General features: G+C 39.2%; 2 protein-coding genes across 8 annotated transcripts in view; one reads left to right on the top strand and one right to left on the bottom strand.

The window, feature by feature from the left end:
- The window catches only part of ANGPTL2 (angiopoietin like 2), a 70,506-nt gene extending 52,932 nt beyond the window's left edge, over window positions 1-17,574 (top strand). For 2 of the 3 annotated variants that reach the window (XM_073599737.1, XM_073599736.1), the window contains 3 exons: window positions 11,297-11,490; window positions 13,163-13,433; window positions 14,923-17,574. In XM_073599737.1, coding sequence (XP_073455838.1) covers window positions 11,297-11,490; window positions 13,163-13,433; window positions 14,923-15,122 — 665 coding nt within the window. In that variant the 3' untranslated portion in view covers window positions 15,123-17,574. The remainder of the gene's footprint in view (window positions 1-11,296; window positions 11,491-13,162; window positions 13,434-14,922) is intronic. The other variant, XR_012236047.1, reaches the window with a different exon arrangement.
- Window positions 1-24,843, bottom strand: part of RALGPS1 (Ral GEF with PH domain and SH3 binding motif 1) — an 839,296-nt gene that overhangs the window by 431,652 nt on the left and 382,801 nt on the right. The gene's annotated exons all lie outside the window — the stretch shown is intronic.

Raw genomic sequence — 24,843 nt, 5'->3', positions numbered from 1 at the left:
ATTCACATTGCAGTTTTTCTGAATTAGCACTGGTGTTAAGTTTTGTGGCAAACAAACAAAAACAGTACTTGGCAGCATTCTTTATTTAAAGCAGCACTCCAGGTTTGTAAACAAAACAGATTATTTTCAAAGCAATGAGGACGGCACATGTTCTGGTCTGTGCATTTTAAAAGTTCTTATGGTTGCTTCATCAGATGGAACTGAGTTTTTTGAATATACACTATATCACTCTTTGTGATCTTGGCATAGGCCCCAGTGTTTCTGGGGAGGTGAGATGCAACTGGTGTACTATGAAAAATGTGGTAAAGATTTATTCTTGTGGTTTGCCAACATTGATCAGCAGGGTAAGCATATGTTTTGACAAGTAAGTTTGCAGTAGAAATTGGAACATAACTAGTAAAAAAAACTGTTAGAAACAGGTGAATCTTGTAGGGTAAGTGTTCTGTGGGTAATGCAAAAGCCACCATGAATTGGCATGGATGGTTCCATCTCTAGATAGAAGTAGTTTTGAATAGATATCCCCAACTAGAGGAACTATTGCACAGAATTTTGGTAATCCATAGCAGACTTTTTCATGCTATAATGGTAACTTAACAGAGATCAGCGAATAAACAAATTCCCAACTGGGGGTCCAGTAGTGGGGTAACAGATTGAGCAGTTTTCATGAGCTGCTTCTTTACGTGGTAAATACAAGTTATAACATTCCCGGGAAGTCATTCAGGAAGGTGCAAGGGTTTGGGCAAATTAATAAAAAATAAATACCAGGAAAAAAATCATTAGGTATTCTCAAACAACCATATTTTTTTCACTCTTTAACAACTTAGAATTGGACCTGAATGATAGATGTATGGTCTTGACTTGTGATATTAATAATGCCACTTATACAATTGTGAACATACAGTATATGCTGTGAATGTAAAACAAAATTCCTCCCTTAGCAAAATGTTGAAGCATGTTAGAAGGTTTCATTAATGTTGTTCCTGACTCACCCAAAGATTTATCTACCCCATGCCTTACAGAGAGGAAAACACTCAAAGATTTTCTTCACAGGGATGTTTACATCTCAAGGAAAAAGGTTTTTCTAATCAGAAAAAATGTTTATTGTGCCAAAAAACCAACAGACATACAGACACTGCAGAAGATATGATATGAGTAAGGTACAAAAGAAACATTGCATAAGAGTCAGTAGGCTCAGTTCAAGAATATCAGGCAGTTTAACCTGGTTACAATAATTTATGCAAAGGGACCCAAGGAGATTGTGCTGAGCAAGCATGCAAAATGGCATAGTGGCACATTAATACAATAAAAAGAAAAACCATCAACAAAACACACAGGAAAAACAAATGAAAAAGCTAAGCCCAAAAGGCCGTATTCAGTATAGGGGTTTGCTATCCAACGAAGGGATACACAAACAACCTCTATATGAAATAATATAGAGTACTAGTCTGAATCATCTATTCTCATCTTTGCCTATTAATGTGGGAACCCCAAAGTGTAGGTAATGACCATTCAAATACAGTATGCCTAGGGTCACGGGAGTCCCACACCTGTAGCAGCCTATGTATGACCAGTTGAGGGGGGAGCGGGTCAAGTCCCGGGGTGTCTTACCATGCCTGCCAAATAAAAGCGGTAAAAGAGAATTTACGAGTGGCATTTCTGTGCGCCTATGTCAATTTTTCCCTCAATAAAATTACCTGTAGGGGAAGTATGTTTAAATCCTGGTATTGAGCAGGATCAGGGGTGATCTGAACTCCCAAATATTTAAATTAAGTAACTGTAAGGAGAACCAACTTGCTCTAATTTATAGAGAAACCTGAGAAGGAACCAAAATGTTCTATAAGAGACATTGCATTTTGGAGAGGGACAGTAGTGTCCCCCAGATAAAGAAGTGTGTCGTCTGCGTATGATACTTTATCCTCTCCGAATCCTCTAGGTGAGTGGTTTTCAACTCCTTTCCTCAGGACCCACAAACAGGCCAGGTTTATAAGATAACTGAAATACATCACAGCTGTAATCATTTGCTTCTCAGTGATTGCAGTATTCTAGTCTGCATCTCCCCAAGGTAATACTTGATATCTAGCCTGTTTATGGATCCTGAGGTCAGTAGTTGAGAATCACTGCTCTAGGTAATCCTGCGATATGTGGAGAAGCTCTAATTAGCCTCCAAAAGTCTCCAGAGCCAACGTAAACAACAGGGGTGACAATGGGCACCCCTGTCACGTACCCCTGTAGAATGAAAAAGATTTTACTTTTTATCACTTGCTGACCAGGCCTTTTCTGGGACTTTTTTTTTACAAGTTTAAATAAATATTTTTTTCTAGAAAATCACTTAGAACCCCCCAAACATTATATATATATATATATATATATATATATATATATATATATATATATATATATATATATATATATATATATATATATATATATATATATATTTTTAGCAGAGACCCTAGAGAATAAAATGGCAATTTTTGCAATATTTTATGTCACACAGTATTTGCACAGCGGTCTTTCAAAAAAAAAAAAAAACAACCACCACACAAGTTATCCCAATTTTTTTGTATAATGTGAAAGATGATGTTACGCCAAATAAATAGATACCTAACATGTCATGTTTTAAAATTGAGCATGCTCATGGAATGGCGACAAACTAGGGTACTTAAAACCTCTATAGGCGGTGTTTAGGAGGTTACCTATTTAGAGTTACAGAGGAGGACTTGAGCTACAATGATTGCTCTCGCTCGAACGATCACGGCGATACCTTACATGTGTGGTTGAAACACAGTTTACATATGTGTGAGCGACTCACGTATGCGTTCACTTCTGCACGTAAGCACGGAGGGATCGGGCGCTCAAAAAAAAAAAAAAATGTTCTTATTTATTTTACTTTTTATTTTTACACTGTCCCTTTATTTATTTGTTTGATTTCTTGATCTTTAAAAGCAAAAGAAAACACTTTTTTTTTGCATTTTGACTTGAACCGGAAGTGACGTCAGAGGTCGCTCCAGTCCTCCGCGGGTATAGATTACAGTGGTGGCCATCTTGCCCTCACTCGACTTCCTGTCCAGCAAACGGCCACATGGTGCAACAACACTTTTTATTAGCTAATCATGCCTACCAGAAAGTGATTGCTAATCACCGCTGAATATGTTTAGCTTAAGCTCCTCCCTGACATGAGAGCCTCAGATATGGTGTACATTTAATGCATTGAGTAGGATTACCACTCTGTCATCTTCCTTTTCGTGTTCTTAAGAAATGGATGTTGGAATACGCCGAAGTGTCTTCCACTCTCCTTTTTCTATTTCTACAATAGCGTTTGGAGCTCACAAAGTTGATGTATATCCTTTGTGGCTATTGAGGAATATATTTTAAAGTACATTTTGTGCCCAAAGTTCAGCTTTAACATGTTATCCTTCAACCCCTCAACCCGCTATTCCCTTTATTGCAAAGTTTCTCAAATCCATCTGGTTATTTAAAGAGAAACTTCTCACTGGTCTGAAAAAAAATACAAGTACTGCAGCTGATGATATTTACAGAACATGCACTTATCAGTCCAAGAAGTACAATGCTGTCTTCCTACAGTCTTCAGCGATATCTTTGGTTCCACACCATCTTAGATTCGGGGCCAGCTGTGCCTTCCTGATCAATCACAGCCAACCCCCACTACGCGTGAACGGAATGCGCTGACTAGAGGAGAATGTCCTGAAGCCACCTGGTATTTGGGAAGTGATGCAGAGGTTGCAGGCGATGAAGATGGAGGAGTGGAAGCAAGTACTAAAGAAAAAAGGTACTTGCTACCCAAAAAAACCTTATCAAATATAATCTTTATCTTTACAGAATCCTCTCCTCAACTAGCACTTCTGAGTGTAGGTATAGACTTGCTCCCACATAACTGTAGAACCACGGTAGGTCATTTTCTTTTCACTGATGTATGTACGACTAGTCTTTGGAGGAGTACTACCTCCCCATACATCTCTGAGGTGTTTCAAAGAGTCACTATGCAATGACAGTATTAGAAACTGCTGGTTTATTTCTTTTGCTACAATTGTAAAACTTATTTCCTTTTTAATTTCATAAAAATATTGAAAAATATTTCCCTCAGTGTATTATTAAAAATGAACTTTTTTTGATCTAAAATTGTTAATAGAAAAACTTTACACAAACCAATTTACAGTTGTTTAAAGTCCTTAAATATCTATGCTCAGCTGTCATGCCGCAAAATATACCAAGGGCTGGTTCGTATACTTCTGATACAGCCAAACATCTTGAATATATTATTTTGTTTAAAAATGCATAACATTAAAGAAGAAGGGAGCTTTGTGTACTAGATGTCCCCTAAGACTAGGAAGGGGGGGTCAAAAGAAAATATATAGGCTTTGCCAGATGACCTCTAACCTCTGATAGGCCCTTCCTGAAGTCTAACTGGAAAAGTGCCTAGCATGATGTGACACCATATATCTATTATTGTATTATAATCACTCAGCCTCCCTGATCAATGACTACAAATATCCCAATGCAACACACCCCAAAACCATAATTTATAACAGTGTTGAAATATTTTTTTTTAGTTTGTTCCATAAAAGTTTCATTAAAGAAGCTTAAACAATGTATACAAGACAGGTGTAACAGCCACAAAATGGAGCAGGGTTACATGCAAAGTCTCAAGAAAAATTGCAACGGAAGTACAGCTTACAATTAATTACATGGTCATTGAAAAGGTAAACACCAGCATAGTTGTTTTTGACCACAGTATGTCCCAATAATGTGTTGGAGATCAAGCAAAGAACAAGAAAAAACAAAGGCTTCTTGGCCATTTAGGGGCATTCTAGACCCTATAAATACGTGTTCAGGTGTATACCTTGCAAAGAAAAAAAAGAATGAGACAAGCAAGGTGAAGAATAGCAAGTAATAAAAAAAGGAAGAGAGTGGAAGAGAGAGAGGGAAAAGGAAAGGTAAGAAAGAGAAGGGAGGAAGAAAAAAAAAAGGGGGGTGTAAGGCAGGAGAGACAGTCTCCCAGAGACCTAAAAGAACCAAGCGCCATTGTTCACATGGACTCCCTAGCCACTGCCCTGAAGTACAGCGATATATTCAGCCATAGTTGTGAAATTGACCAGAAGGTTCAGATTTTGTGATATTGTGAAAGTCTTTCCTGCTAAATGTCAATCAGTTAAATTTCTGGTAACGGGTTATCGGATATCGGAAATCCATTCTGCCAGTGTGGGCAGTTATACCGTTCTCCAGTGGACAGGGGCACATAGTCTGGCTGCGTTTATCATATGCATAGCCAGGGGTAAAATTTAAGGGAAAGGTTGATACTGACAAAGTAATATGGTGAATTTTACTCCAGTAGGTTTTAAAGATAAAACATTGTCACCAGACATGAAGCAAGGTACCAACTGCCCTGCTGCAAAAAAATATTTAAGTATCACTGATGGTACTGATGTACGATGCCAATGAGCTTGCAGTTTAAAACCATTTTCCTGCTTATTCACATTCAGGGAAACTTTTTGAGTCATTGTGCAGATTGCCTCCCAATCATCCTCAGATAATGGGTCACCCAAGTCTCATACTCATTTTTGTAAGGCAACAGAGCCATAGGATGACAGATTAAGAAATTAGTTTAGGTAGTTGAAGGAGATCATATGCATTTGAGGGGAATCTGACATGCAGGTGGATTCAAAGGTGGTGCAAGTCCTAGAAAAGGAGAATCTTGCTGGAAGGAGCATTCAAAAAAATGTCTAGTTTGTAAATAGACCCACAGCAGAACCGGAGTTGTGGGGAATGGAGAAGGCAATGCCATATGATCTAGGAAACATTGGAAGTTTTACCTGTCTGTGTTGCCTCTCGGCATGCAACTACTAAGTCTTATCAGCATCAGAAACTCTGGTCAGAATGTGAATCTCCAAAAGTGGCTTCAGTGGAATAAGCATAGCCTGAGGTTCCTGTACTTGTGCTTCCTACTTGTCAACAGCAGAAAAGAACATGTCATCAAGGGCTGGGTGATTGGTGGTTTCTAGGGCCTTATCTCCATCAAGGTATAAAGACTAAGGTGTGCTTAGTCAATCACTGCTAGGAAGTTGGGTTTCATGCTACAAGGTTTTGCTTTACTGATAGTCGCCAGCAAAATAAAGTAATGAATCAATAACAAGAAAGGGCTATGGTAGGAGGTCTTCAGACAGTAATAGTAAGACAGCCAAAAAGTTTAGGCATTCAGGCATAATGTTAATGCAAACATCAGACAAGCAACAAGATTATGAAACTGGCTGGGGAGGTAACCAAAGTCTCAATCTTCACTAAAGGACATATAATGCAATTCGCACATACACCAGCATTCCCTAATAAGCATGCCCTAATAAGAAGTGGAAGTCTCCTTATATACCCTCAGGGACTAATCAAATCAGATATGGGTGGAGAGAAGATGGGGAGACCAAGTCAGTGGCAGACACATGCAAATAGGTCATAAGAAAAAGACAAGGGGAGCCATAGAATGAAGCCAAGTCACAAGACTGGAAGGAGTCATATTCCTAGCAGAACTTCAGCAAGTTCCTCAGAAAGATGAAGTTATCCAGAAACCATCCAAATAGGTCAATTCAATTACTTGTTCATGAAAATCTTTAGAGTACAGGTGCACTATAGAAGCAATTGTACACAGAGAGAAATAGAAACCACTATGCGTAATTCTTTTGCATTAAAAAAGGGGTAAGTAATCACTAAAAGCAGCACGCTTTAGCATTCCGGGTCTGCCCATCCTGTCATTGAGTTTTGTGGTTTGTAATTAAATTTGGTTGTTTAGGACAAGGATTTTATTGAAAGGCCATAACAGCATATTCTTAATGTTGACATTTATGTTTTTTGACGAGCTTAGTAATGTGGTTTTACTTATATGCATTCATTTAATTTGGGCGTAGAGCTGTACGGATCATATGGAAAAAATATTTCCAGTTAACCATGAATGGGGTATAAGGGGACATTGCCTAAAGGTCTTCAGACAAAAGGTTAAAGTTGAAAGAGTTCTGTCCTGACAAACCAACAGGATTGTTAATTCAGTGGCTACAGTGCTCCTTTTCAATATTTGGAAGCAGTCCAGAAGGTTACAACACAAGATTTCAAACAACGACGTTACTTTGGAAACTGCAAATCCTGGTCAAAGAGCAATGAAGCTTCCACTTTCTGCTATGTCTTCTATGTCTTCTGCTACTTCTTCTGTATGTACTTAAGGCAGCTGAAGAATAACCATGGTCTGCATTACAGAGTATTGGGAAGAGATGTTCACAGACTTCCTAAACTCTCGAAATACTATATCACGGCACAGATAGCACCCTTATGCCTCGTACACACGATCGCACATTCCGACAACAAAATCCATGGATTTTTTCCGACAGATGTTGGCTCAAACTTGTCATGCATACACACGGTCACACAAAGTTGGACGGAAATTGCGAACGTCAAGAACGCGGTGACGTACAACACGTACGACGAGCCAAGAAAAATGAAGTTCAATAGCCAGTGCGGCTCTTCTGCTTGATTCCGAGCATGCGTGGAACTTTGTGCTTCGGAATTGTGTACACATGTTCGGAATTTCCGATAATGGACTTTGTTGTTGGAAAATTTGAGATCCAGATGGAAAATGTACGATGGAGTCTACACATGGTCGGAATTTCCGACAAAAGGCTCCCATCGAACATTTTCCGTCGGAAAATCCGACCGTGTGTACGAGGCATTAGTGTCTCTTCACGCTTTGCTTAAACTGCCCATTTGGTCTTATTTAAAGTAGTTGTAAAGGCAAAAGGATCTTTTTCCCAATGTATTCTATGCATTAAGCTTAACCACTTCAGCCCGGAAGGATTTACCCCCCTTCCTGACCAGAGTATTTTTTGCGATTGGGCACTGCATTGCTTTAGCTGACAATTGCACGGTCGTGCGACGTTGTACCCAAACAAAACTGATGTCCTTTTTTTCCACAAATAGAGCTTTCTTTTGGTGGTATTTGATCACCTCTTCGGTTTTTATTTTTTGCGCTATAAACAAAAAAAAAGAGTGACAATTTTGAAAAAAAAAGCAAAATTTTTAACTTTTTGCTATAATAAATATCCCCAAAAAATATATAAAAAAAAATTTTTTTCCTCAGTTTAGGACGATATGTATTCTACATATTTTTGGTAAAAAAAAAAAAAAATCACAATAAGCGTATATTGATTAGTCTGCGCAAAAGTTATAGTGTCTACAAAATAGGGGATAGATTTACTGCATTTTTATTATTCATTTATTTTTTACTAGTAATGGCGGCGATCTGCGATTTTTATCGGGACTGCGACATTGTGGCGGACACATCGGACAATTTGACACCATCTTGGAACCATTGTCATTTATACAGCGATCAGTGCTATAAATAGCCACTGATTACTGTATAAATGACACTGGCAAGGAAGGGGTTAAACACTAGGAGGCGATCAAGGGGTTAAGTGTGTCCTAGGGAGTGATTCTAACTGTGGGGGGATGGGCTACCACTGACATGACAGCGATCACAGGGAGCAGTAGATCCCTGTCATGTCACTAGCCAAAACAGGGAAATGCCTTGTTTACATAGGCATCTCCCCGTTCTGCCTTTCTGTCTCACGATCACGAACATCGAGTTCACGGGGCACGCTCCCACACTGTGTGGCAGCGTGCGCGCGTCCACAAGGCAGAAAATTCAAAGGGAAGTACAGGTACGCCCATTTGCCTGTACGAGCCATTCTGCCGACGTATATGTGTGTGCGGCGGTCGGCAAGTGGATAAAAACCTTCTGTGTGCAGCAGCCCTCCTAATACTTACCTGAGCACCAAATCTATCCAACGATGTTGCACGAGCGCCTCGGCCATCCGGGAATCTCCCTCCTGATTGGCTGAGACACAGCAGCAGCACCATTGGCTCCCGGTGCTATCAAAGTCAGTTAACTAATCAGGAGAGAGAGGGGGTGGGGCTGAGCGAACACACACAGCTGCGGCTCGGGTGCCCCCATAACAAGCTGCTTGCTGTGGGGGCACTAAACAGGACGGAGGGGCCAGGAGCACCAGCAAGGGACCCAAGAAGAGGAGGATCTGGGCTGCTCTGTGCAAAACCACTGCACTGAGCATGTAAGTATAACATGTTTGTTATTTTTAAAGAATAAAAATGAGACTTTAGTTCATTTTAAAGTGGATCTTCGGAAAAAAAATATTTGGCAAATAGACAGGATTTTACCTGCCTGTCTGTCCAGTATACTGAACTGTGTAGCTCAGTGTACATTTCTGGCAATGCTCAGATGAAAGAACTCCCGTCCATGTGCGGGACTGATATTATCTCAGCATGACCAATGAAAACGATTGAAGATCAATACCTAGCTGAAGACGTAAGTGGCCAGTAGGCAGCTCCAGGACATCGCAATGTTGGAGTGAAGGAGAGTTTAGTTCTGTTTTAAATATTGTCCCCAGCTTCCCTTTTCCGATTTGCAATCTGATTTGGGCCCCAAAATCTCAGACTGCCCGTAATAGATCCTACCTAGAACAATCATACCCTTCTGTTATTTAGAAACAAGAGAGAAAGGAAACAGAGGCGCCACTCTAAATGCAATAATTGGTAAAAGGTTTAATAAAATTTTTAAAATTAGTACTCACAAAAGTACAGTGTAAACAGGCATGTAGGCAAGACTGTGACTCTGCCGGATATCCCGGGAGATGTATGCGATCCGGGAGCTGGATGGTGGTGGTCTCCGTAGGACAAGCTGCGCCGATGAATGCCGACAATTCCTGCTGTTGGAGCGCACAGTGTAAACCAGGGGGATGAGATCACTTCCGGAGCTGGGAACGAATAAGTAATTTCTTGCATGTATCTGCATGAGTCTACATGTTGGTGGTCCAAAAAGGGCATCAAATACACCGAGGATCTTCTGTCGTTGGATGGCATCAACTTGTGAAATGTGATTTATAAATGGAGGACAAGCAGATGATTCTACTTGCATTATTACATTCTACTGACTGTAAGTTATTTCCCTTGTGCTGATTTTTGTGTTTATTTTGGCTGCACTTAAGGTTTAAACACCACTGCTCTCCATAAACATTGTGGGTGCAAATTATCAATAGTAAAGTAGCTTTTATAGAGTACTTTTACAGCATGCATCTCTAATTTGATTAAATCTGCAAAACGTCCACATCACAAGAAACATTTTTTTTATCGATTACCATGTCCATATTTATCCTTCCATCTTTCTGGAGGGTCTGTACTGCAGTAAATCCTTCTCCTGACTACATCAATTTTCCTTGCTCTTTGTAAAATACATTATTTGCGGCTAGAAGCATCCACACCTTTGTTGATTCTGTCTCGTTTCTCCTGGCACGGTATTTCCACGAGACTGCCGCATCAGACCTAACAAGTCTCATTCCGCATTTTAACATGAATCGCACAGTGATCTTGCTTTTAATAGCTTTTCTAGTCAAATTTACTAGATAAATACTGTATTTGAGGCAGGGCAAGCTTCTACATAAATTTTACAAAGAAACCAGTCAGGATCTATGCAAAATTAGGAAAATGTATGCTTAAACTCTTATAATTGTGCAAGCCTGTAATGAAAGATTACATTTCGCAAATTTTTACACAAGGATAAAAAAACTTTGTTTTTGGCTGTAAACTATCATTTTAAATTGCGTTGAAAATAACTGTTACTTTATTGAAGAAAAGGTGATCCCAATTCTGGTGTTTGATTTGTGAATTGAAACTATTGTCTGAAGACATATCTGTAGGTGAGAGTTCCCCCTGAGGTCAGACACTTGCAGGCCTGTCAACTGCCTGACTTTATGACGACAGCTGTCTGCCACCTTCTGAGTGTGCATCAAGGTGCCAAATAACAGAGCTCTGTAGTTTTTAAAGAATTGTATTTTTTTAATTATTTTTTTAAATACTGCTTGCATCTGTAAAAAAAACAAAAAAAAAAACACACACTTCTGATGAGCCAAGGCTGTCATGTAGCCTTCTCCCACACTATTCCTGGACTGAGTAGCACTTACTGGCTATTACATGAGCACTGCTCAGTCCAGAAAGAAGACTCGCCCACTGCTGCCACCAAGGAAAAACCCATAATTTCACCAGACTTCTCTAAAGACTGCAGAATAGAAGGTATGTGTAGGGTATTTTACAAAAAAATTTAACATGAGGTCCCATCTAACTCTAAATATATTTTAATATGGCTTTCCACAATCACCAACAATTTAATGGTAGGAAACATATGCAACAAAACCACTGCAATCTGGGAACTGACACCATCTTGTCCTTGTGACAGGTCCATGGAAAGATTGTCTACAGGCACTGGAGGATGGGCATGACACAAGCGGCATATACCTGGTAAAGCCAGAGAACACCAACAGACTGATGCAAGTGTGGTGCGATCAGCGTCATGATCCTGGTGGCTGGACAGTGATCCAAAGAAGAAACGATGGCTCTGTCAACTTTTTCCGGAACTGGGAAACATACAAAGTGAGTAAAACTGGGGCAAAGCAAGAAAATTTAATTTATAGGTTCAGTTTCCGCCACCAGAGTATCTGGCTTTGTTTCTGTCTACCTTGGAGCTTTGGATGTTTCTGCTCAGGTAGCGAGTGGGCACTTTTTTGGGGGGAGATTATCCACATTCCTCCTCTCATACTTTCCAAAGTTGTGCTACTATAATATTAGAGGTATTTATAAAAGTATGCAAACTTTCTCATCTACTGTGCTGAATATTATCTTTCTGCAATTTTCCAAGTCTGACAAGTCAATTTGCATAATTTACCAGTGTGCAAATGGTCAGTGACAAAAAAAAGATGGGGGAGCCAAGTAATCCAAAAAAAATAATTTTGGATTCCTTTTTTAAGTTATTAACCGCTTGCCAACTGCCCGCCATCGTTTGACGGCTGTAGAATGGCTCCCCTGTGTGAATCCCCATAGCTGTACGGCGGCCACGCTGTCCGCCGGGCACCCGCGATCGCTCCTGACAGATCCAGAACGAGGATCTGTGTGTGTAAACACACAAATCCACGTTCTGGCAGGAGACAGGTCGTGTGTTCCTAGTATAAAGGAACACCGATCGATCTCCTCCCCTGGGCAGTCCCATCCCCCTACAGTTAAAACACACCCAGGGAACACATTTAACCCTTTGATTGCCCCTTAGTGTTAACTCCTTCCCTGCCAGTAACATTTATACAGTAAACAGTGGCTATTTTTAGCTTTGATTGCTGTATAAATGTCAGTGGTCCCAAAAAAGTGTCAAAAGTGTCCGATCTGTCCGCCGCAATGTTGCAGTCCCGATAAAAATCACAGATCGCCGCTATTACTAGATAAAAAAACAAAAAATGATCAAAATGCCATAAATCTATCCGTTATTTTGTAGACGCTATAACTTTTTTTTGCGCAAACCAATCAATATACGCTTGTTTTGATTTTTTTTATACCAAAAGTACGTAGAAGAATATATACCAGCCTAAACTAAGGAAATAAATTTGTTTCTGCTTGTTTAATTTGGGGATATTATAGCAAAAAGTAAAAAAAATTGTGTTTTTTTCAAAATTGTCGCTCTTTTTTGTTTAGAGAGCAAAAAATAAAAACCGCAGAGGTGATCAAATACCACCAAAAGAAAGCTCTATTTGTGGGGAAAAAAATTTTTTGTTTGAGTACAGCTCTGTGATTGGCCAGAGTCATGGGAACCAGCAGTCACAGCACTTGCTAGTGAAAAAACAGCATGGAGGGTCGATTCTTAACAGTGCATGCGCTGATTACATAATCGGCGCAGTACAGAGTAAATATCTCCTTTAGGAGATATTTACTATACCTATAGGCTTACCTATAGGTACAAATTGAAAATGTAGGTTTACAACCTCTAAGTTGAAACAGCTATTGTAAATAGGCAGGATAGACATTGAAAGTAATCAGATATTTGCAGTGTCATTGGGGTAATTTACCTGAAAATAAAAAATCCAGACAAACATTCATCTCAGTGTAAATTGTTTTATAAAACTGAAAATGCAATAGGTGGAAAAGTTATCAGCAGAGAAAAAGAGCAAAAATAAAAAAATATATATATATTTGATGCATGACGTGTACTTATTGTGCCCATCCTACATAAAGTAATAAAACGCAGAGTATTAACACCATCTTTGTTTTTTCCTCCAAACAGCAAGGATTTGGTAACATTGATGGAGAGTATTGGCTTGGACTAGAAAACATCTACTGGCTAACTAATCAAGGCAACTACAAATTACTAGTTACAATGGAAGACTGGCAGGGACGCAAGGTGTTTGCTGAATATGCAAGTTTTCGCCTGGAACCTGAAAGCGAATTTTACAAATTGAGACTTGGCCGTTATAACGGCAATGCTGGGGATTCGTTCACCTGGCATAATGGCAAGCAGTTCACCACTCTGGATAGGGATCATGATGTGTACACAGGTAACCTTTCTATAACATGCTGCTTATATGCATTCTACATGATGATATATAATATCAAGAGCAGTGGAAATAATAAATAACCAATTAACCTTCTATTACATTGTGACAACAGCTAAGATACAACCCAATAACCGAACAAAAGAATCTTGTTAATTTGGTATGTACATGCATATCATTAGGGGATGTTGTGTTATTCAGGGCTGGTTCAGCAGCTCTGGTTCAGTATCTGGCTGAGATCAGCACAGTGATGAAGAGCTAAACTTGGTGGATCCCACTGTTTACTTTTTTTTAACAAACTATATTGAGATGGCACAAAGACATCTCATTAAGTTCAATTGCTGGCCACAGTGTGCGAAGCAGTGGATTTTGTTCAGTACATCATGCCCACACACCACTGTAATGCAGTGGTGTGAACTGGGCACATAGTAGAGAAGACATTTTGCCTTGTCCATGCGGTGAGACTGCTGGAATAGTCGCCCAACACATCTGGTGTGAATATACCATACGGTTTGACCCCAAAGCTGCTTTACTTGACAGCATTTTTGCAATAATCACCTGCAAAATATAAAATAGCTTAGCTCAGTCAGTAACCTTAATCATTTTCCTAGGCAGTTAAACACTATAGCTTGGTCCATGAAAAGCCTCCTGTCTACTAATGTGACAGAAAAAGCATCACCAACCTCATTAAGGACTTTGTCAAGTTTTACCTTAGTGTGTGTCCATTGGGTAAGATTTCCAACATTTGTGCGTGTTCATTGGAATGGGAAAAAACAGGAAATCTCTCCATGGTGGGCAAAGACAGCAACAAAACCTCATGATGTTCAACCTTTCTAACATAGTTACATAGTAGGTGAGGTTGAAAAAAGACACAAGTCCATCAAGTCCAACCTATGTGTGTGATTATATGTTAGTATTACATTGTATATCCCTGTATGTTGCGGTCGTTCAGGTGCTTATAGTTACACAGTAGGTGAGGTTGAAAAAAGACACAAGTCCATCAAGAAATTGATTTAAAATTAAATTTAAAAAAGTTTTAGTTAGGTTATTTCCAAACAATATAATTAAATGTTTCTTTCCAGTAGTTAAGTGGTGCTACATACAATGAAATAATGTACCAATTCAAATGTGAAAGTCACAGCTCAAATATACAAGAATTAAAAAAAAAACACTTAAAAGTAGAGTAGTGCACATTTTGTTTCAATAAACAAATTTTCACTAAGAAACAAAACACAAAAGCAAATAAACCCAAGAAAACTATTATAATATAGCACAGCAACAGGGTGTATATTAAAAGTCCCAAATAAATGTATACTTATTTCTAGAAATCCTTTATTCAATAAAATTTTACTAAAAAACACGCCAACCTTGGAGCTCAGAATGGTACCAATAAACTGATGGTCCACAAGTAGTTTGTATGTAGGTGGTGGTGGTAGTGGTGGTGGTGGGGGGGTGATTTCATCACTTGCAAACAATTTGTGTTCTATTTTAGGCAATTGTGCCCACTACCAGAAAGGAGGATGGTGGTACAACGCCTGCGCTCACTCCAACCTCAATGGTGTATGGTACAGAGGAGGGCACTATCGCAGCCGCTACCAAGATGGTGTTTACTGGGCTGAGTTCCGAGGTGGATCCTACTCGCTGAAGAAAGTTGTTATGATGATCAGACCTAATCCCAACACGTTCCACTGAATTCAGGACCAATTAACATGAAAAGCAAAAAAGACTCTCCTACTTTGGTAGCACTCCTATTCAGCAGTTTTTGGTTCAGGATGTGCTAGAGAATCTCATGACATGCATAGACTGAAACTGTCCCCACCAGTACTGTAAGATGTTGAATGTTTACTTCACCAAGTCCTTTGACATCTCTCAACAAAACAACCATTTCCTTAACCTCTGTATTCATAAGTCAAAACTATCTCAGAATACAAAAAGAAGCCAAGAAATCTCAATTTCCATTGAGTTTACATTAATATCGCCCCTTCTAAATCAAGATCACTCTATAGAAAACGAAAACAGGAAAAACACATCTATATATGTCACATATGTAGGCCATAGTGTAGAAAATGTTAAAGTACTATGTACTGCGAAAACCTTTGTATTATCACTTTGTTTTGTTGTTGTTTTGACACAGGACATGACCTCCAATGAATTGATGTAGAACAAAACTAGGATGCTATAGAAAGTTACTTTCAATACTTTGTTTTATATTCATTTACTGACAATAGCAAAGATGTACAGTTACAAAAAAAGAAAAAAAAAAAAAAACATAAGCATGCAAGGCTACCCAAAACCAAAGGGAGCCATTTTTTACTCTTCGGGGACTATTTTGAGGATTCACTTTACTATGGACTCTCAATAATGTACTGTAAATGTACTGTATCCATCTCCTCACTCCCATTCTGTAATGTCCTACACAAAAGTGCACAATCAGGGAACTATGGGCTGGTTTATAAAAGAAAAAATGTAGAAGGGAAAAATGTTGTTTCCTGGAACAACCAATTAGTTACTTTTGTTTTCTATCCTCTGCTGCAAACCAGCACCTGGAATCTGATTGGTAGCTACAGGTACCACGTATGTTTTCTTTTCCCTCTTTCTTTATAAAACCTCTCTTGTGTTTTGCTATAACCAAAAACTTTACCTGTACAGTATTTAGATGAATATGTAAATATATATTTTTTACAAATACATGACATATGCTACATTCGACGTCATCTGCATAAAAAGAAAAACATGTAAATTGTGTTCTTAACTTTTTTACTTGTCTGTCATTCTCCCAACACTCTCTTTTCGGATGACTGTTAGAACCAAATAAAAAAAGAAAGGTATCCACCTTTGCAGGCAAACGTTGGGTGCCAAGCAGTAAAAATATTTAATATTTCAGTAGTATCTGAAAAGGAAAGTGCAACAACTTCCAAGCAGCAAGCCTTTGACAAAAAAAACTGCAACTAAAAAACATTGTATGGAAAAAAAAAAAAAAAAAAATCAGATTCCTCTATTCACCTCGTTTGTGTGTAAGAAGGATTCTGTTAGTTTTTTGGGGGTTTTTTTTATGTTCAGCTAGCTGGCTGAATGAAAAAACAGTGTGTGACCTTTAGGCTGGATTCACACCTCTGCAGTTTTAGTGCTTTTTGCAGATTTGCATTAGAGTCCATTTAACATTGTTTCCTATGGAACACGATCTGTAGTGCAAATCTGCAAAATGCACAAAAAATGCATAGGTGTGAATCCAGCCTTAGGCTATAATTAGGTTTTACCTCCTGATTTATGAATCTAAACAGCTCTACTAAAAAGCCAGCAGCAATCAAACTAAAAATTACCTTAGTAGCTGCATCCCCTACAGCTCTGATTTTTGCAGGCACTTTCTGGAAACAGCATAGAAATAGCTTTTATTAAAAAATATTTTGTAATTGATAGCATTTTGGCCATTAGTATTAACCATGAAAACAGAATGCCTATTGCCATAGAGGTACTATTGGATTAGGGGTTGAGGCAAAGAATCACTAAATGACCGTTTCCAGGGAGTTAAATACATTTTTCAGATATGATAAGCATATAGGACATGCAATGGAAGTTATTTTATTTCCCAGAGATTAAATTAAAACAGCTGGGATGCAAGGCTGCAGAAAATGAACAGATTTCCCCAGAGAGAAATAGTTGTAGGATACCCACTAGTGATGCGGAGAAGTAGGATGATAGCTAGGGAAGCTGATCACTGTGTGGACAAGGCGGGAAGCTGATCACTGTGTGTATAAGTGCTTATTGTTGCTATAGTGCAATAACTTATTTAAAACTTTTTTTTAAATGGGGATTGTATGTAGTCTTTTATGACATAATAGGTGCACTTTAAGTTGTTAAATTCTAGAAATAGTGGATTAACATATATTGTGATAGAAAGACAGGTTTCATTTCACATGCCCACTCTCCAGAGATCCATATTAGGCAATGTGGATCTGCCATACATCGCTACGGTTCACATTTTGCCACACGGCACTTTTAGACTTTGTCACAAACTGGCACTTCATTATGAATCCAAGTTTGTCATCCCATATTGTTTCATATGACAGTTTTTTTTAATTTTTTTTGTGTACTACCAACTGCTTGTTGTAAAGGGTTGTCAATAAAAATGGAAAAGAAAATCCTATTTTTACCGGGCTGTGTTATTTGTTCTATATGATCGATACAGTCATCAGGTAAATGAGGGGGGTATATGAAGAACCTTATAAATTAATTGCACTGAAACGTCACCCCAAATGTATTAGTCCTAATTGTACTCCAGCAAGGTCTTACCTCTTCAGTATCTAAACCATTGCCCCTGAATTCAGGCAGGGAAATCTCACTCATTCCCATTTTATAATATTCAGAGCTTGGCTTTGATGTGAAACTTTGGTATTATGGGAGCACTGGTCCCAGTAGAGATGCTTTAGAGAAATATATGGAGAATGTGCTCCAGAGATGGAAATTGGGAAATTCATCATGGAATATTGGGGGAGCAGTAAAAACCTGATAGAGGGCCCTCTTCTCTCTAAAATGTAAAAAAAAAGAAAAAAATAGTAAACTTATACTTTTTTAGACCTTGAATGTGGGGCCACTGTAGATTTTTTATGGCATCTAAAATTTAAATCAGGTCAGCAGTAGTGCTTATTGCCACTAGTATGTACAGCTGTACCTCCCCTTACACCTCTGGATCTGGTGTAGGAGAACAAAGTGGATATGCACTTACAGGAACAGCTATGTCTTTACTGGGCCAGCCCATGAATCTACCAGTCCACATTTCTTCAGGGCAGGTCTGCAGTCCTGATATTCACTTGCTGCTGGAAAAGATCCTACCTCCAAAACAGCTGAGCGATACAGAAGGGAAGTAGAGAATGGTGGTGAATTTTTTTTAGCTCTACATGCCTTGGTTATTTTAAGCACAAAGACATGGATTTGGAAAAAAAATAAAATGCAAAATAACTGGATTTCTTCAAGACACCTATGAGCAAAATGTGCTTTTTAATTTAAAGTGTTTTTCAGCGCTAGAAAACGTTACTGCTTTTTCATTAAAAGGATGATAAACCGCATTTAAAGAGGCAGTCCACTCAAAAATGGTAATGTAAGCTCAGTCAGCAGCTTTATTTTAAAAGGTGGGGTCTACCTACTAAACTTCCAGCAAAATACTGCAATGGTGGACATTGTAACTGGAAGGTAAAGATCTTCAGTATTTTATGGCCATCGTTTCCTTGTCTTCTGTTGACTTTGTCTATTGACCACTAATGAAAATTTAACAATAAAGTTAAACTAGGCTGCTTTCACACTGTGGAGCTTTACAGGCGATATAGCGCTAAAAACAGCACCTGCAAAGCGCCTCTCCTCTCACTCCAGTGTGAAAGCCCGAGTGCTTTCACACTGGAGAGGTGCGCTAGCAGGATGCTAAAAAAAAGTCCTGCAAGCAGCATCTTAGAGGTGCTTTAGGAGCAGTGTATACACCGCTCCTAAAGCATCCCTGCTCATTGAAATCAACAGAAGTAATTGGTATCCCTCATTATTTGTTCCATATTTAATAAGGATCAAACCTTACTTTTGATTTTTAATTCAGCAGAATATCCTAAACAGTAAAACAATTGAAAATGTCATGGCCAAAAATGATGGGACCCTAAGTCTCAGTTTTTTTCTTTAAAAATAACAATTGTGTTATACCTGCTTGCTCTGTGCAGTGGTTTTGCACAGAGCAGCCCTGATCCCCCTATTCTCAGATACCTCCCTGGCGCTTCTGGCCCCTCCCTCAAGCAAGCAGCTTGCTATAGGGCAACCGAGCCGCTGCTCTGTGTCCTGTGTGTCCATTCACACACGGAGTCCCAGTTCAGCCCCGTCCCCTCTCTCTCCCCATTGGCTCACTGACTTTGATAGCAGCAGGAGCCAATGGCGCCTACTACCGTCTAAGCCAATGAGAAGGGAGAGTGCTGGGCAGCCCGAGGCACACTCCTGCAACATCGCTGGATTGAGATGGGCTCTGGTAAGTATTAGGGGGGTTGCTGCACAGGTTTTTTATCCTAATGCATAGCATGCAATAAGATAAAAAAACTTCTGACTAATGTGGTTCTAAAAAGTGGTGTTAAACACAAAACTTTCATATAGTGCAGCTTACCAAGCTGTGGTGACTGCATTATTAGGAGGGGGGGGGGGCACTTCTCCCTCTGTTTTCACCTGGTGATCTAGCCAGTAATACATCTCCTGTATTACAGTGGCCCACTCTGGATGAAGGCGCACAGGAGCACCTTGGGACAAGAGCATGATCAGTCTGGAGGGAGCAGTGTGTTAGATGTACTAGAATATTTAGATACACTAACAAATTGAAGACAAACGCCAGCTCACACTGCAGTTACGTAATGTTAAAGCAACAGTTTTTATTCTTTTGAGATTTTGTCTCAACACTCTAACTGCTAAATTTGCAGGAGAGCTTATTCTGCTCACAAACAGAATTACTGGCTGGGTCACCAGGTTAAAATAAAAGGAAAAAAATGAAAATAGAAAACTAATGCAACTATTACATCTAACAATTTTAAGCTGCAATATAATAAATGTTTGCTTTTGCGTTTAGTATCACTTTAACCTTATATTAAATCTTTAGAGGCAATTACTGCAAACAAGAAATTTGTGTAGCTGTCAGAGACTGCACCCGCCAACAGGTAGGTCGACCCACTTTTAACTGCTTTAGCTGTCTCAGGTGTGAAGGGTGCATTCTCCAAATTGCATGTCTCACCTCTCTCCATAGATGTTCATTAGGATTCAGATCAGAGATCATAAAAGGCCACTTCAGAATAGTTCAATGTTTTGTTCCTAGCCATTTTTTGGGTGCTTGTAGCTGTGTGTTTTGGGTCATTATCCTGTTTGAGGACTCATTACCTGCAAATGAGCCTTCTGACACTAGGCAATATGAATTGTTCCCTGGCACAAAGTATCCCTAAAATATAAAACCCAGCAGCCTCAACATTTCACAATAGTTACAGCGATATTTTCTTTCAAAGATTCATGTTTTTTCCTTGGTGAACATAAAGCTGATGTGGCTTGCCAAAAGCTCAAGTTTTGTCTCATCTGCACAAAGGACATTCTTCCAGTAGCACTGTGGCTTGTCAATATGCATTTTAGAAAATTCCAGTCTGGCATTTTGTGTTTTTCTTTCAGCAGTGGAGTCCTCCTTGTCCTTATTCCTTTGAGCCCATTGCTACTTAAAAAAGCGACTGATGGTGCAATCAGACACTTATGTACCTTTACTCAGCTTGTATGGCTTTGGAAGTTTATATTTGTTCTAGGTTTACCAATCACCATATCCTTCTGTTCAAACTGGAGTCATTTTCCTCTTCAAGCCACATACAGGGAGGTTGGCTACACCCCCATGGACCTTAAAGTATAATTCCAGGCATAGATAGTTACAATAGTCATGCTTGGTCCAACGTACTTCTGTATATGACATACCAGGCCGATGCTGCAGGAAGCTGTAAATCACTGAAGCAGAAACCGCTACTTCAGTGATCTCCATTTGCTTCCTGGTACCGCGCCAAGCAGCTGCTCTCCTGTATTGTGAATACAGGAGGTTGGCTACTCAACACTGTTTTTTTTTTTTTTTTCAGAGAATGCTTTGCGTTCTCTGATTGGATAAGGTGGAATACGAGGTGGACTAATGGTGTTGTGCTTTCCACCTCGTCAAATCAGAGAACACCTTGCATTCATTCAGAAAAAGCAAAGCAATCTCTATGTGGCGCCCATGCTGAGCGGCCAACCTCCTGTATTTACAATGAATCAGGCCTGACGCTCAGCACGGGACCCAGAAGCAAGTGGAGATCACTGAAATAGAGAAATATCTTCTTTGGTGATTTCCAGCTTCCAGGGGCATTGGCCAGTTTATGGTATATACAGTATCTCATAAAAGTGAGTACAACTCTCACATTTTTGTAAATATTTTATTATAGCTTTTCATGTGACAACATATAGCAGTCTTGTGAGCTCTATCAGTGTCCAACCGAGCACTGGTTAAAACTTATAGGAAGAGTTTTCATTCTCCTCTGACTGTCCTATGAAGCTGCATGAGACCTGGCCTCTGTCTGGACAGTGCTGATTGGCCCTGTGCTGATCACATGCACCCTCTCCAAAAAAAAAAAAAAAAAAAAAAAACTCTCTAGCACACCAAATTGAGCATGTGCAGAGTGCCTCCTAGGGCTTTGTGCTATTAGCAGATAGATTTGGGACAGCAAAAAAAGGGGAGGATCAGAGAAGACAGGATCAATCAGGCTTTTTCACACAATGCCCCTTAGGTTTTACAGCTAGTATAAAAAGCATGCTTTACTGCATATACAGACTTATTTTACTATTGTGGGTTTAGTAACACTTTAAGCATCTTGTCGCCTCTAGAGATTCAAGAAAGGGCATCTACAAAGACTCAAATATTACATTTTCAAGAAAGATTCAGTTTAACAGCAAATTCACACACCCAAGAAAATCCAGTCAGTGTTGCAACTGCAGACTAAATGATCCAACTTCCCAGACAAAACATAGAAAACCTCCTTTTTGTCGTATAAGTGTAAATTTGCACGTCTTTAGAGGGCTAACTCTTGTGGAAAATTTCTTAATTTACTGGCAAACTGTCTATATTTTTTTTCAGGAAACACGGGGCTTGTAGGTTTGAGTTTGGCAGGTCAGCTAGGGATAAAATATCAACATTGAAGGATTCTTAACAGAAGTCTTAAGCTAAACAGTGTATCAAAAACTGCAGCACGCAGATAATGTTTCTCTGGAGAACGCAGTACAGGTCTCTGGACAATCTCAGTCCACGGAGTTGAAACGGGGTAAAAAAAAAAGTAAAGAGCAATTCAAGAGGACAAGTATAATTAACCAATGATCCACCCAGGGCAAAACATTTTACCTGAATGTACCTGAACTAAAGCTAAAATACGCAACTTGACAGCAGTCAAAATTGAAGCATCTAGAGTTGGTTTCTTCTAGAACACCTTAAAACCCCAAGGTTGGAAGGTTAAAACTTTGGTTTGCCCCCTTTGCAACACGCTTCTCAATATAAGCCATTCTGGATTGCCCTTCTGCATACAATGAAGAAAACAGAGGTCCTAAATGAGTGTTGAACTCATCAGGAAGCTCATACTAAGCCATAAATATTCAAAAAGAATAATTTAACAAGACAATTTAGCCCATTAAAAAAAATAAAAACTGTTGTTGTTCATCATACTGTATATATTAGACATTATAGCATAGACAAGTCTACCAAAATTCCAAAACTGCAGCAAAAACAATATGAATGTATATGCACCCCTAAAAAGTGTCATAATAAGGAAATTCAAAATCATACAATACTATACACTTGACAAGTCTTTAAAAGGGGCAAAAACGTTCACATACCATGCTTTTGTGTAATAAATCTCATCTCCGCATGCCCCTTTCCCTTCACTTCCTGTCTGTGGGTGTGAGCAGTGCACACATACTGCAGTTATGGCACCACTCAGCTGAAAGTGGAAATCACAGATGTCTTTGCAAATGCTGAAATCAAATGCGCATGCTTCCCTTTTTTACTTCAGGGTGGTTCATGGGTGTTTTCTCTCTGCTTTTACACACCAGCCTGGGTGCATCAGAACCTACTGCTTTAGTCTATCTCAGCAGCTACGTTCTAACATACAGTCGGGTTATGTAGAATGAATGTAGCCACACTCATTAAAGTGCATGTAAACCCTCACATATACCCAGTGAAGTGAATAGCCTCAGATGTTATATGTGTATATCTGCTGTCTTCAGCTTTATATACTGTTTAAATAGTGAACATCGTGTACGTTTTTTTACTTCCTCTTTCAGCTGTGGGAGTGGAGTCTTGGCATACACTGTGTGACAGCTGATTAGAGGAAAGGCACACCCCCCTCCCCTCCACAAAGGCAGAGGAACCAAGATACTTGCAGAGCTGTGCTGTGAATAGACCCGTTCTCTGCTAATCTATTTATAGCACCCACCCATACACAAATTTCCAGCTGCTTTTATCTCCCGTCTTGGAGAAGAAAGACACAGGGACTAAGAGCTTTGGAGAGAGATACATAAACACTACAGATATATGTGCCCAGGTCAAATTTTATGAATCAGGTTTACATCCACTTTAGGGAGATGTAGCTGTGGAGATTTTAATTTTATTTTTATGAATGTCTTTGTGATGCTGCAATTAGAAGGGATTTCCAATAAATGTATTGTAATGTAAATGTATTGAATAGAATTTACTTTTTTTTTTACTTGACTTTAGTGTCAACCTAAACACTTACACTCGAACTTAAAGTGCAATAAACTGGGCTCATGGCTAAAAGCAGATACTATGTGGACATACATTTGCACAGCATCCCAAGTTAAAAACAGATACTATGTGGACATACATTTGCACAGCATCCCAAGTGGCCTGGGACTCCGAAATAGAAAGTCTAATCTTTAGTGGGTCCACCTCTTACAACAACCTCAAAACTATCCTGTAATGTGTAGGGAGGCCTTGAGGACCTATGGAGAATTGTCACAAGCAGAAGGGGTAAGTCAGCTTTCATGGCATAAGCTCAGATCTACATATTACAGCATCCCAGGGTTCGTAGTTACCAGGGTCCTAGAGACACCGCGGTTGACTTACTAAAGGCAAATAGGCCACTCACTTTGAAAGGGAATTTTCCTTTACATAAGTGAATGAGATAAAACTCTGCAGACTTCTAATGTCCAATCATGTGCAACCCTAATTCCTAGCCCCATTTTTTTTCTTCCTTAATTGTGATTGGGTATTCTTTGCAAAGTGAATTTCCACCACATTCACCAAGCTGAGGGAATGTGAACAACCTATTTGCCTTTAGTCAATCAACCTATGTGTGCTTTTTAGTCATTTTGGCACACTTGCAACACTAGCCATTGGGGGGATTTCCCCTTACTTTGTGCCCTGAATAAAAGGAGCAAGAAGTGATGTAAAATATCTCCAAAGGGGACAGAGACAGCAACCAAAACCTTTGTTTTTGGTGAGGAAGAGATTTAGTCTATATGGCTTTTATTGGCATATGTGCTTCCTGAACCAGTAACCCCCACTCTCTTAACTCTATTTCCTGGTGTCACCGATCTTCAAAGGGCAGGGATTTCTTTCCAGCAGACAGCAAAAAAAAAAAAACAAAAACAAAAAAAAAGAACCAGAAGTTGTAACCCTATTCTATTCTATTGAAAATGAAAATACATTTTGGCAGGAGTTGTCTTTAACCAGAAGACTCATCCTCACACTAAATCTTAATCCCAAAACACAACCTTACAACAGCCATAATCCTAATACCAATATTACTTTAGAACCAACACTTGTCTGGTGGCAAAAGAAATCTGTCCCATAACATATTCATAACAAAGAATAGGCACCACCTAAAATTATGTTCCAAGA

This window comes from Aquarana catesbeiana, linkage group LG09 (genome assembly GCF_042186555.1).
Source record: "Aquarana catesbeiana isolate 2022-GZ linkage group LG09, ASM4218655v1, whole genome shotgun sequence".
Classification (NCBI taxonomy): domain Eukaryota; kingdom Metazoa; phylum Chordata; class Amphibia; order Anura; family Ranidae; genus Aquarana; species Aquarana catesbeiana.
This window is presented reverse-complemented; position numbering and strand designations above follow the sequence as displayed.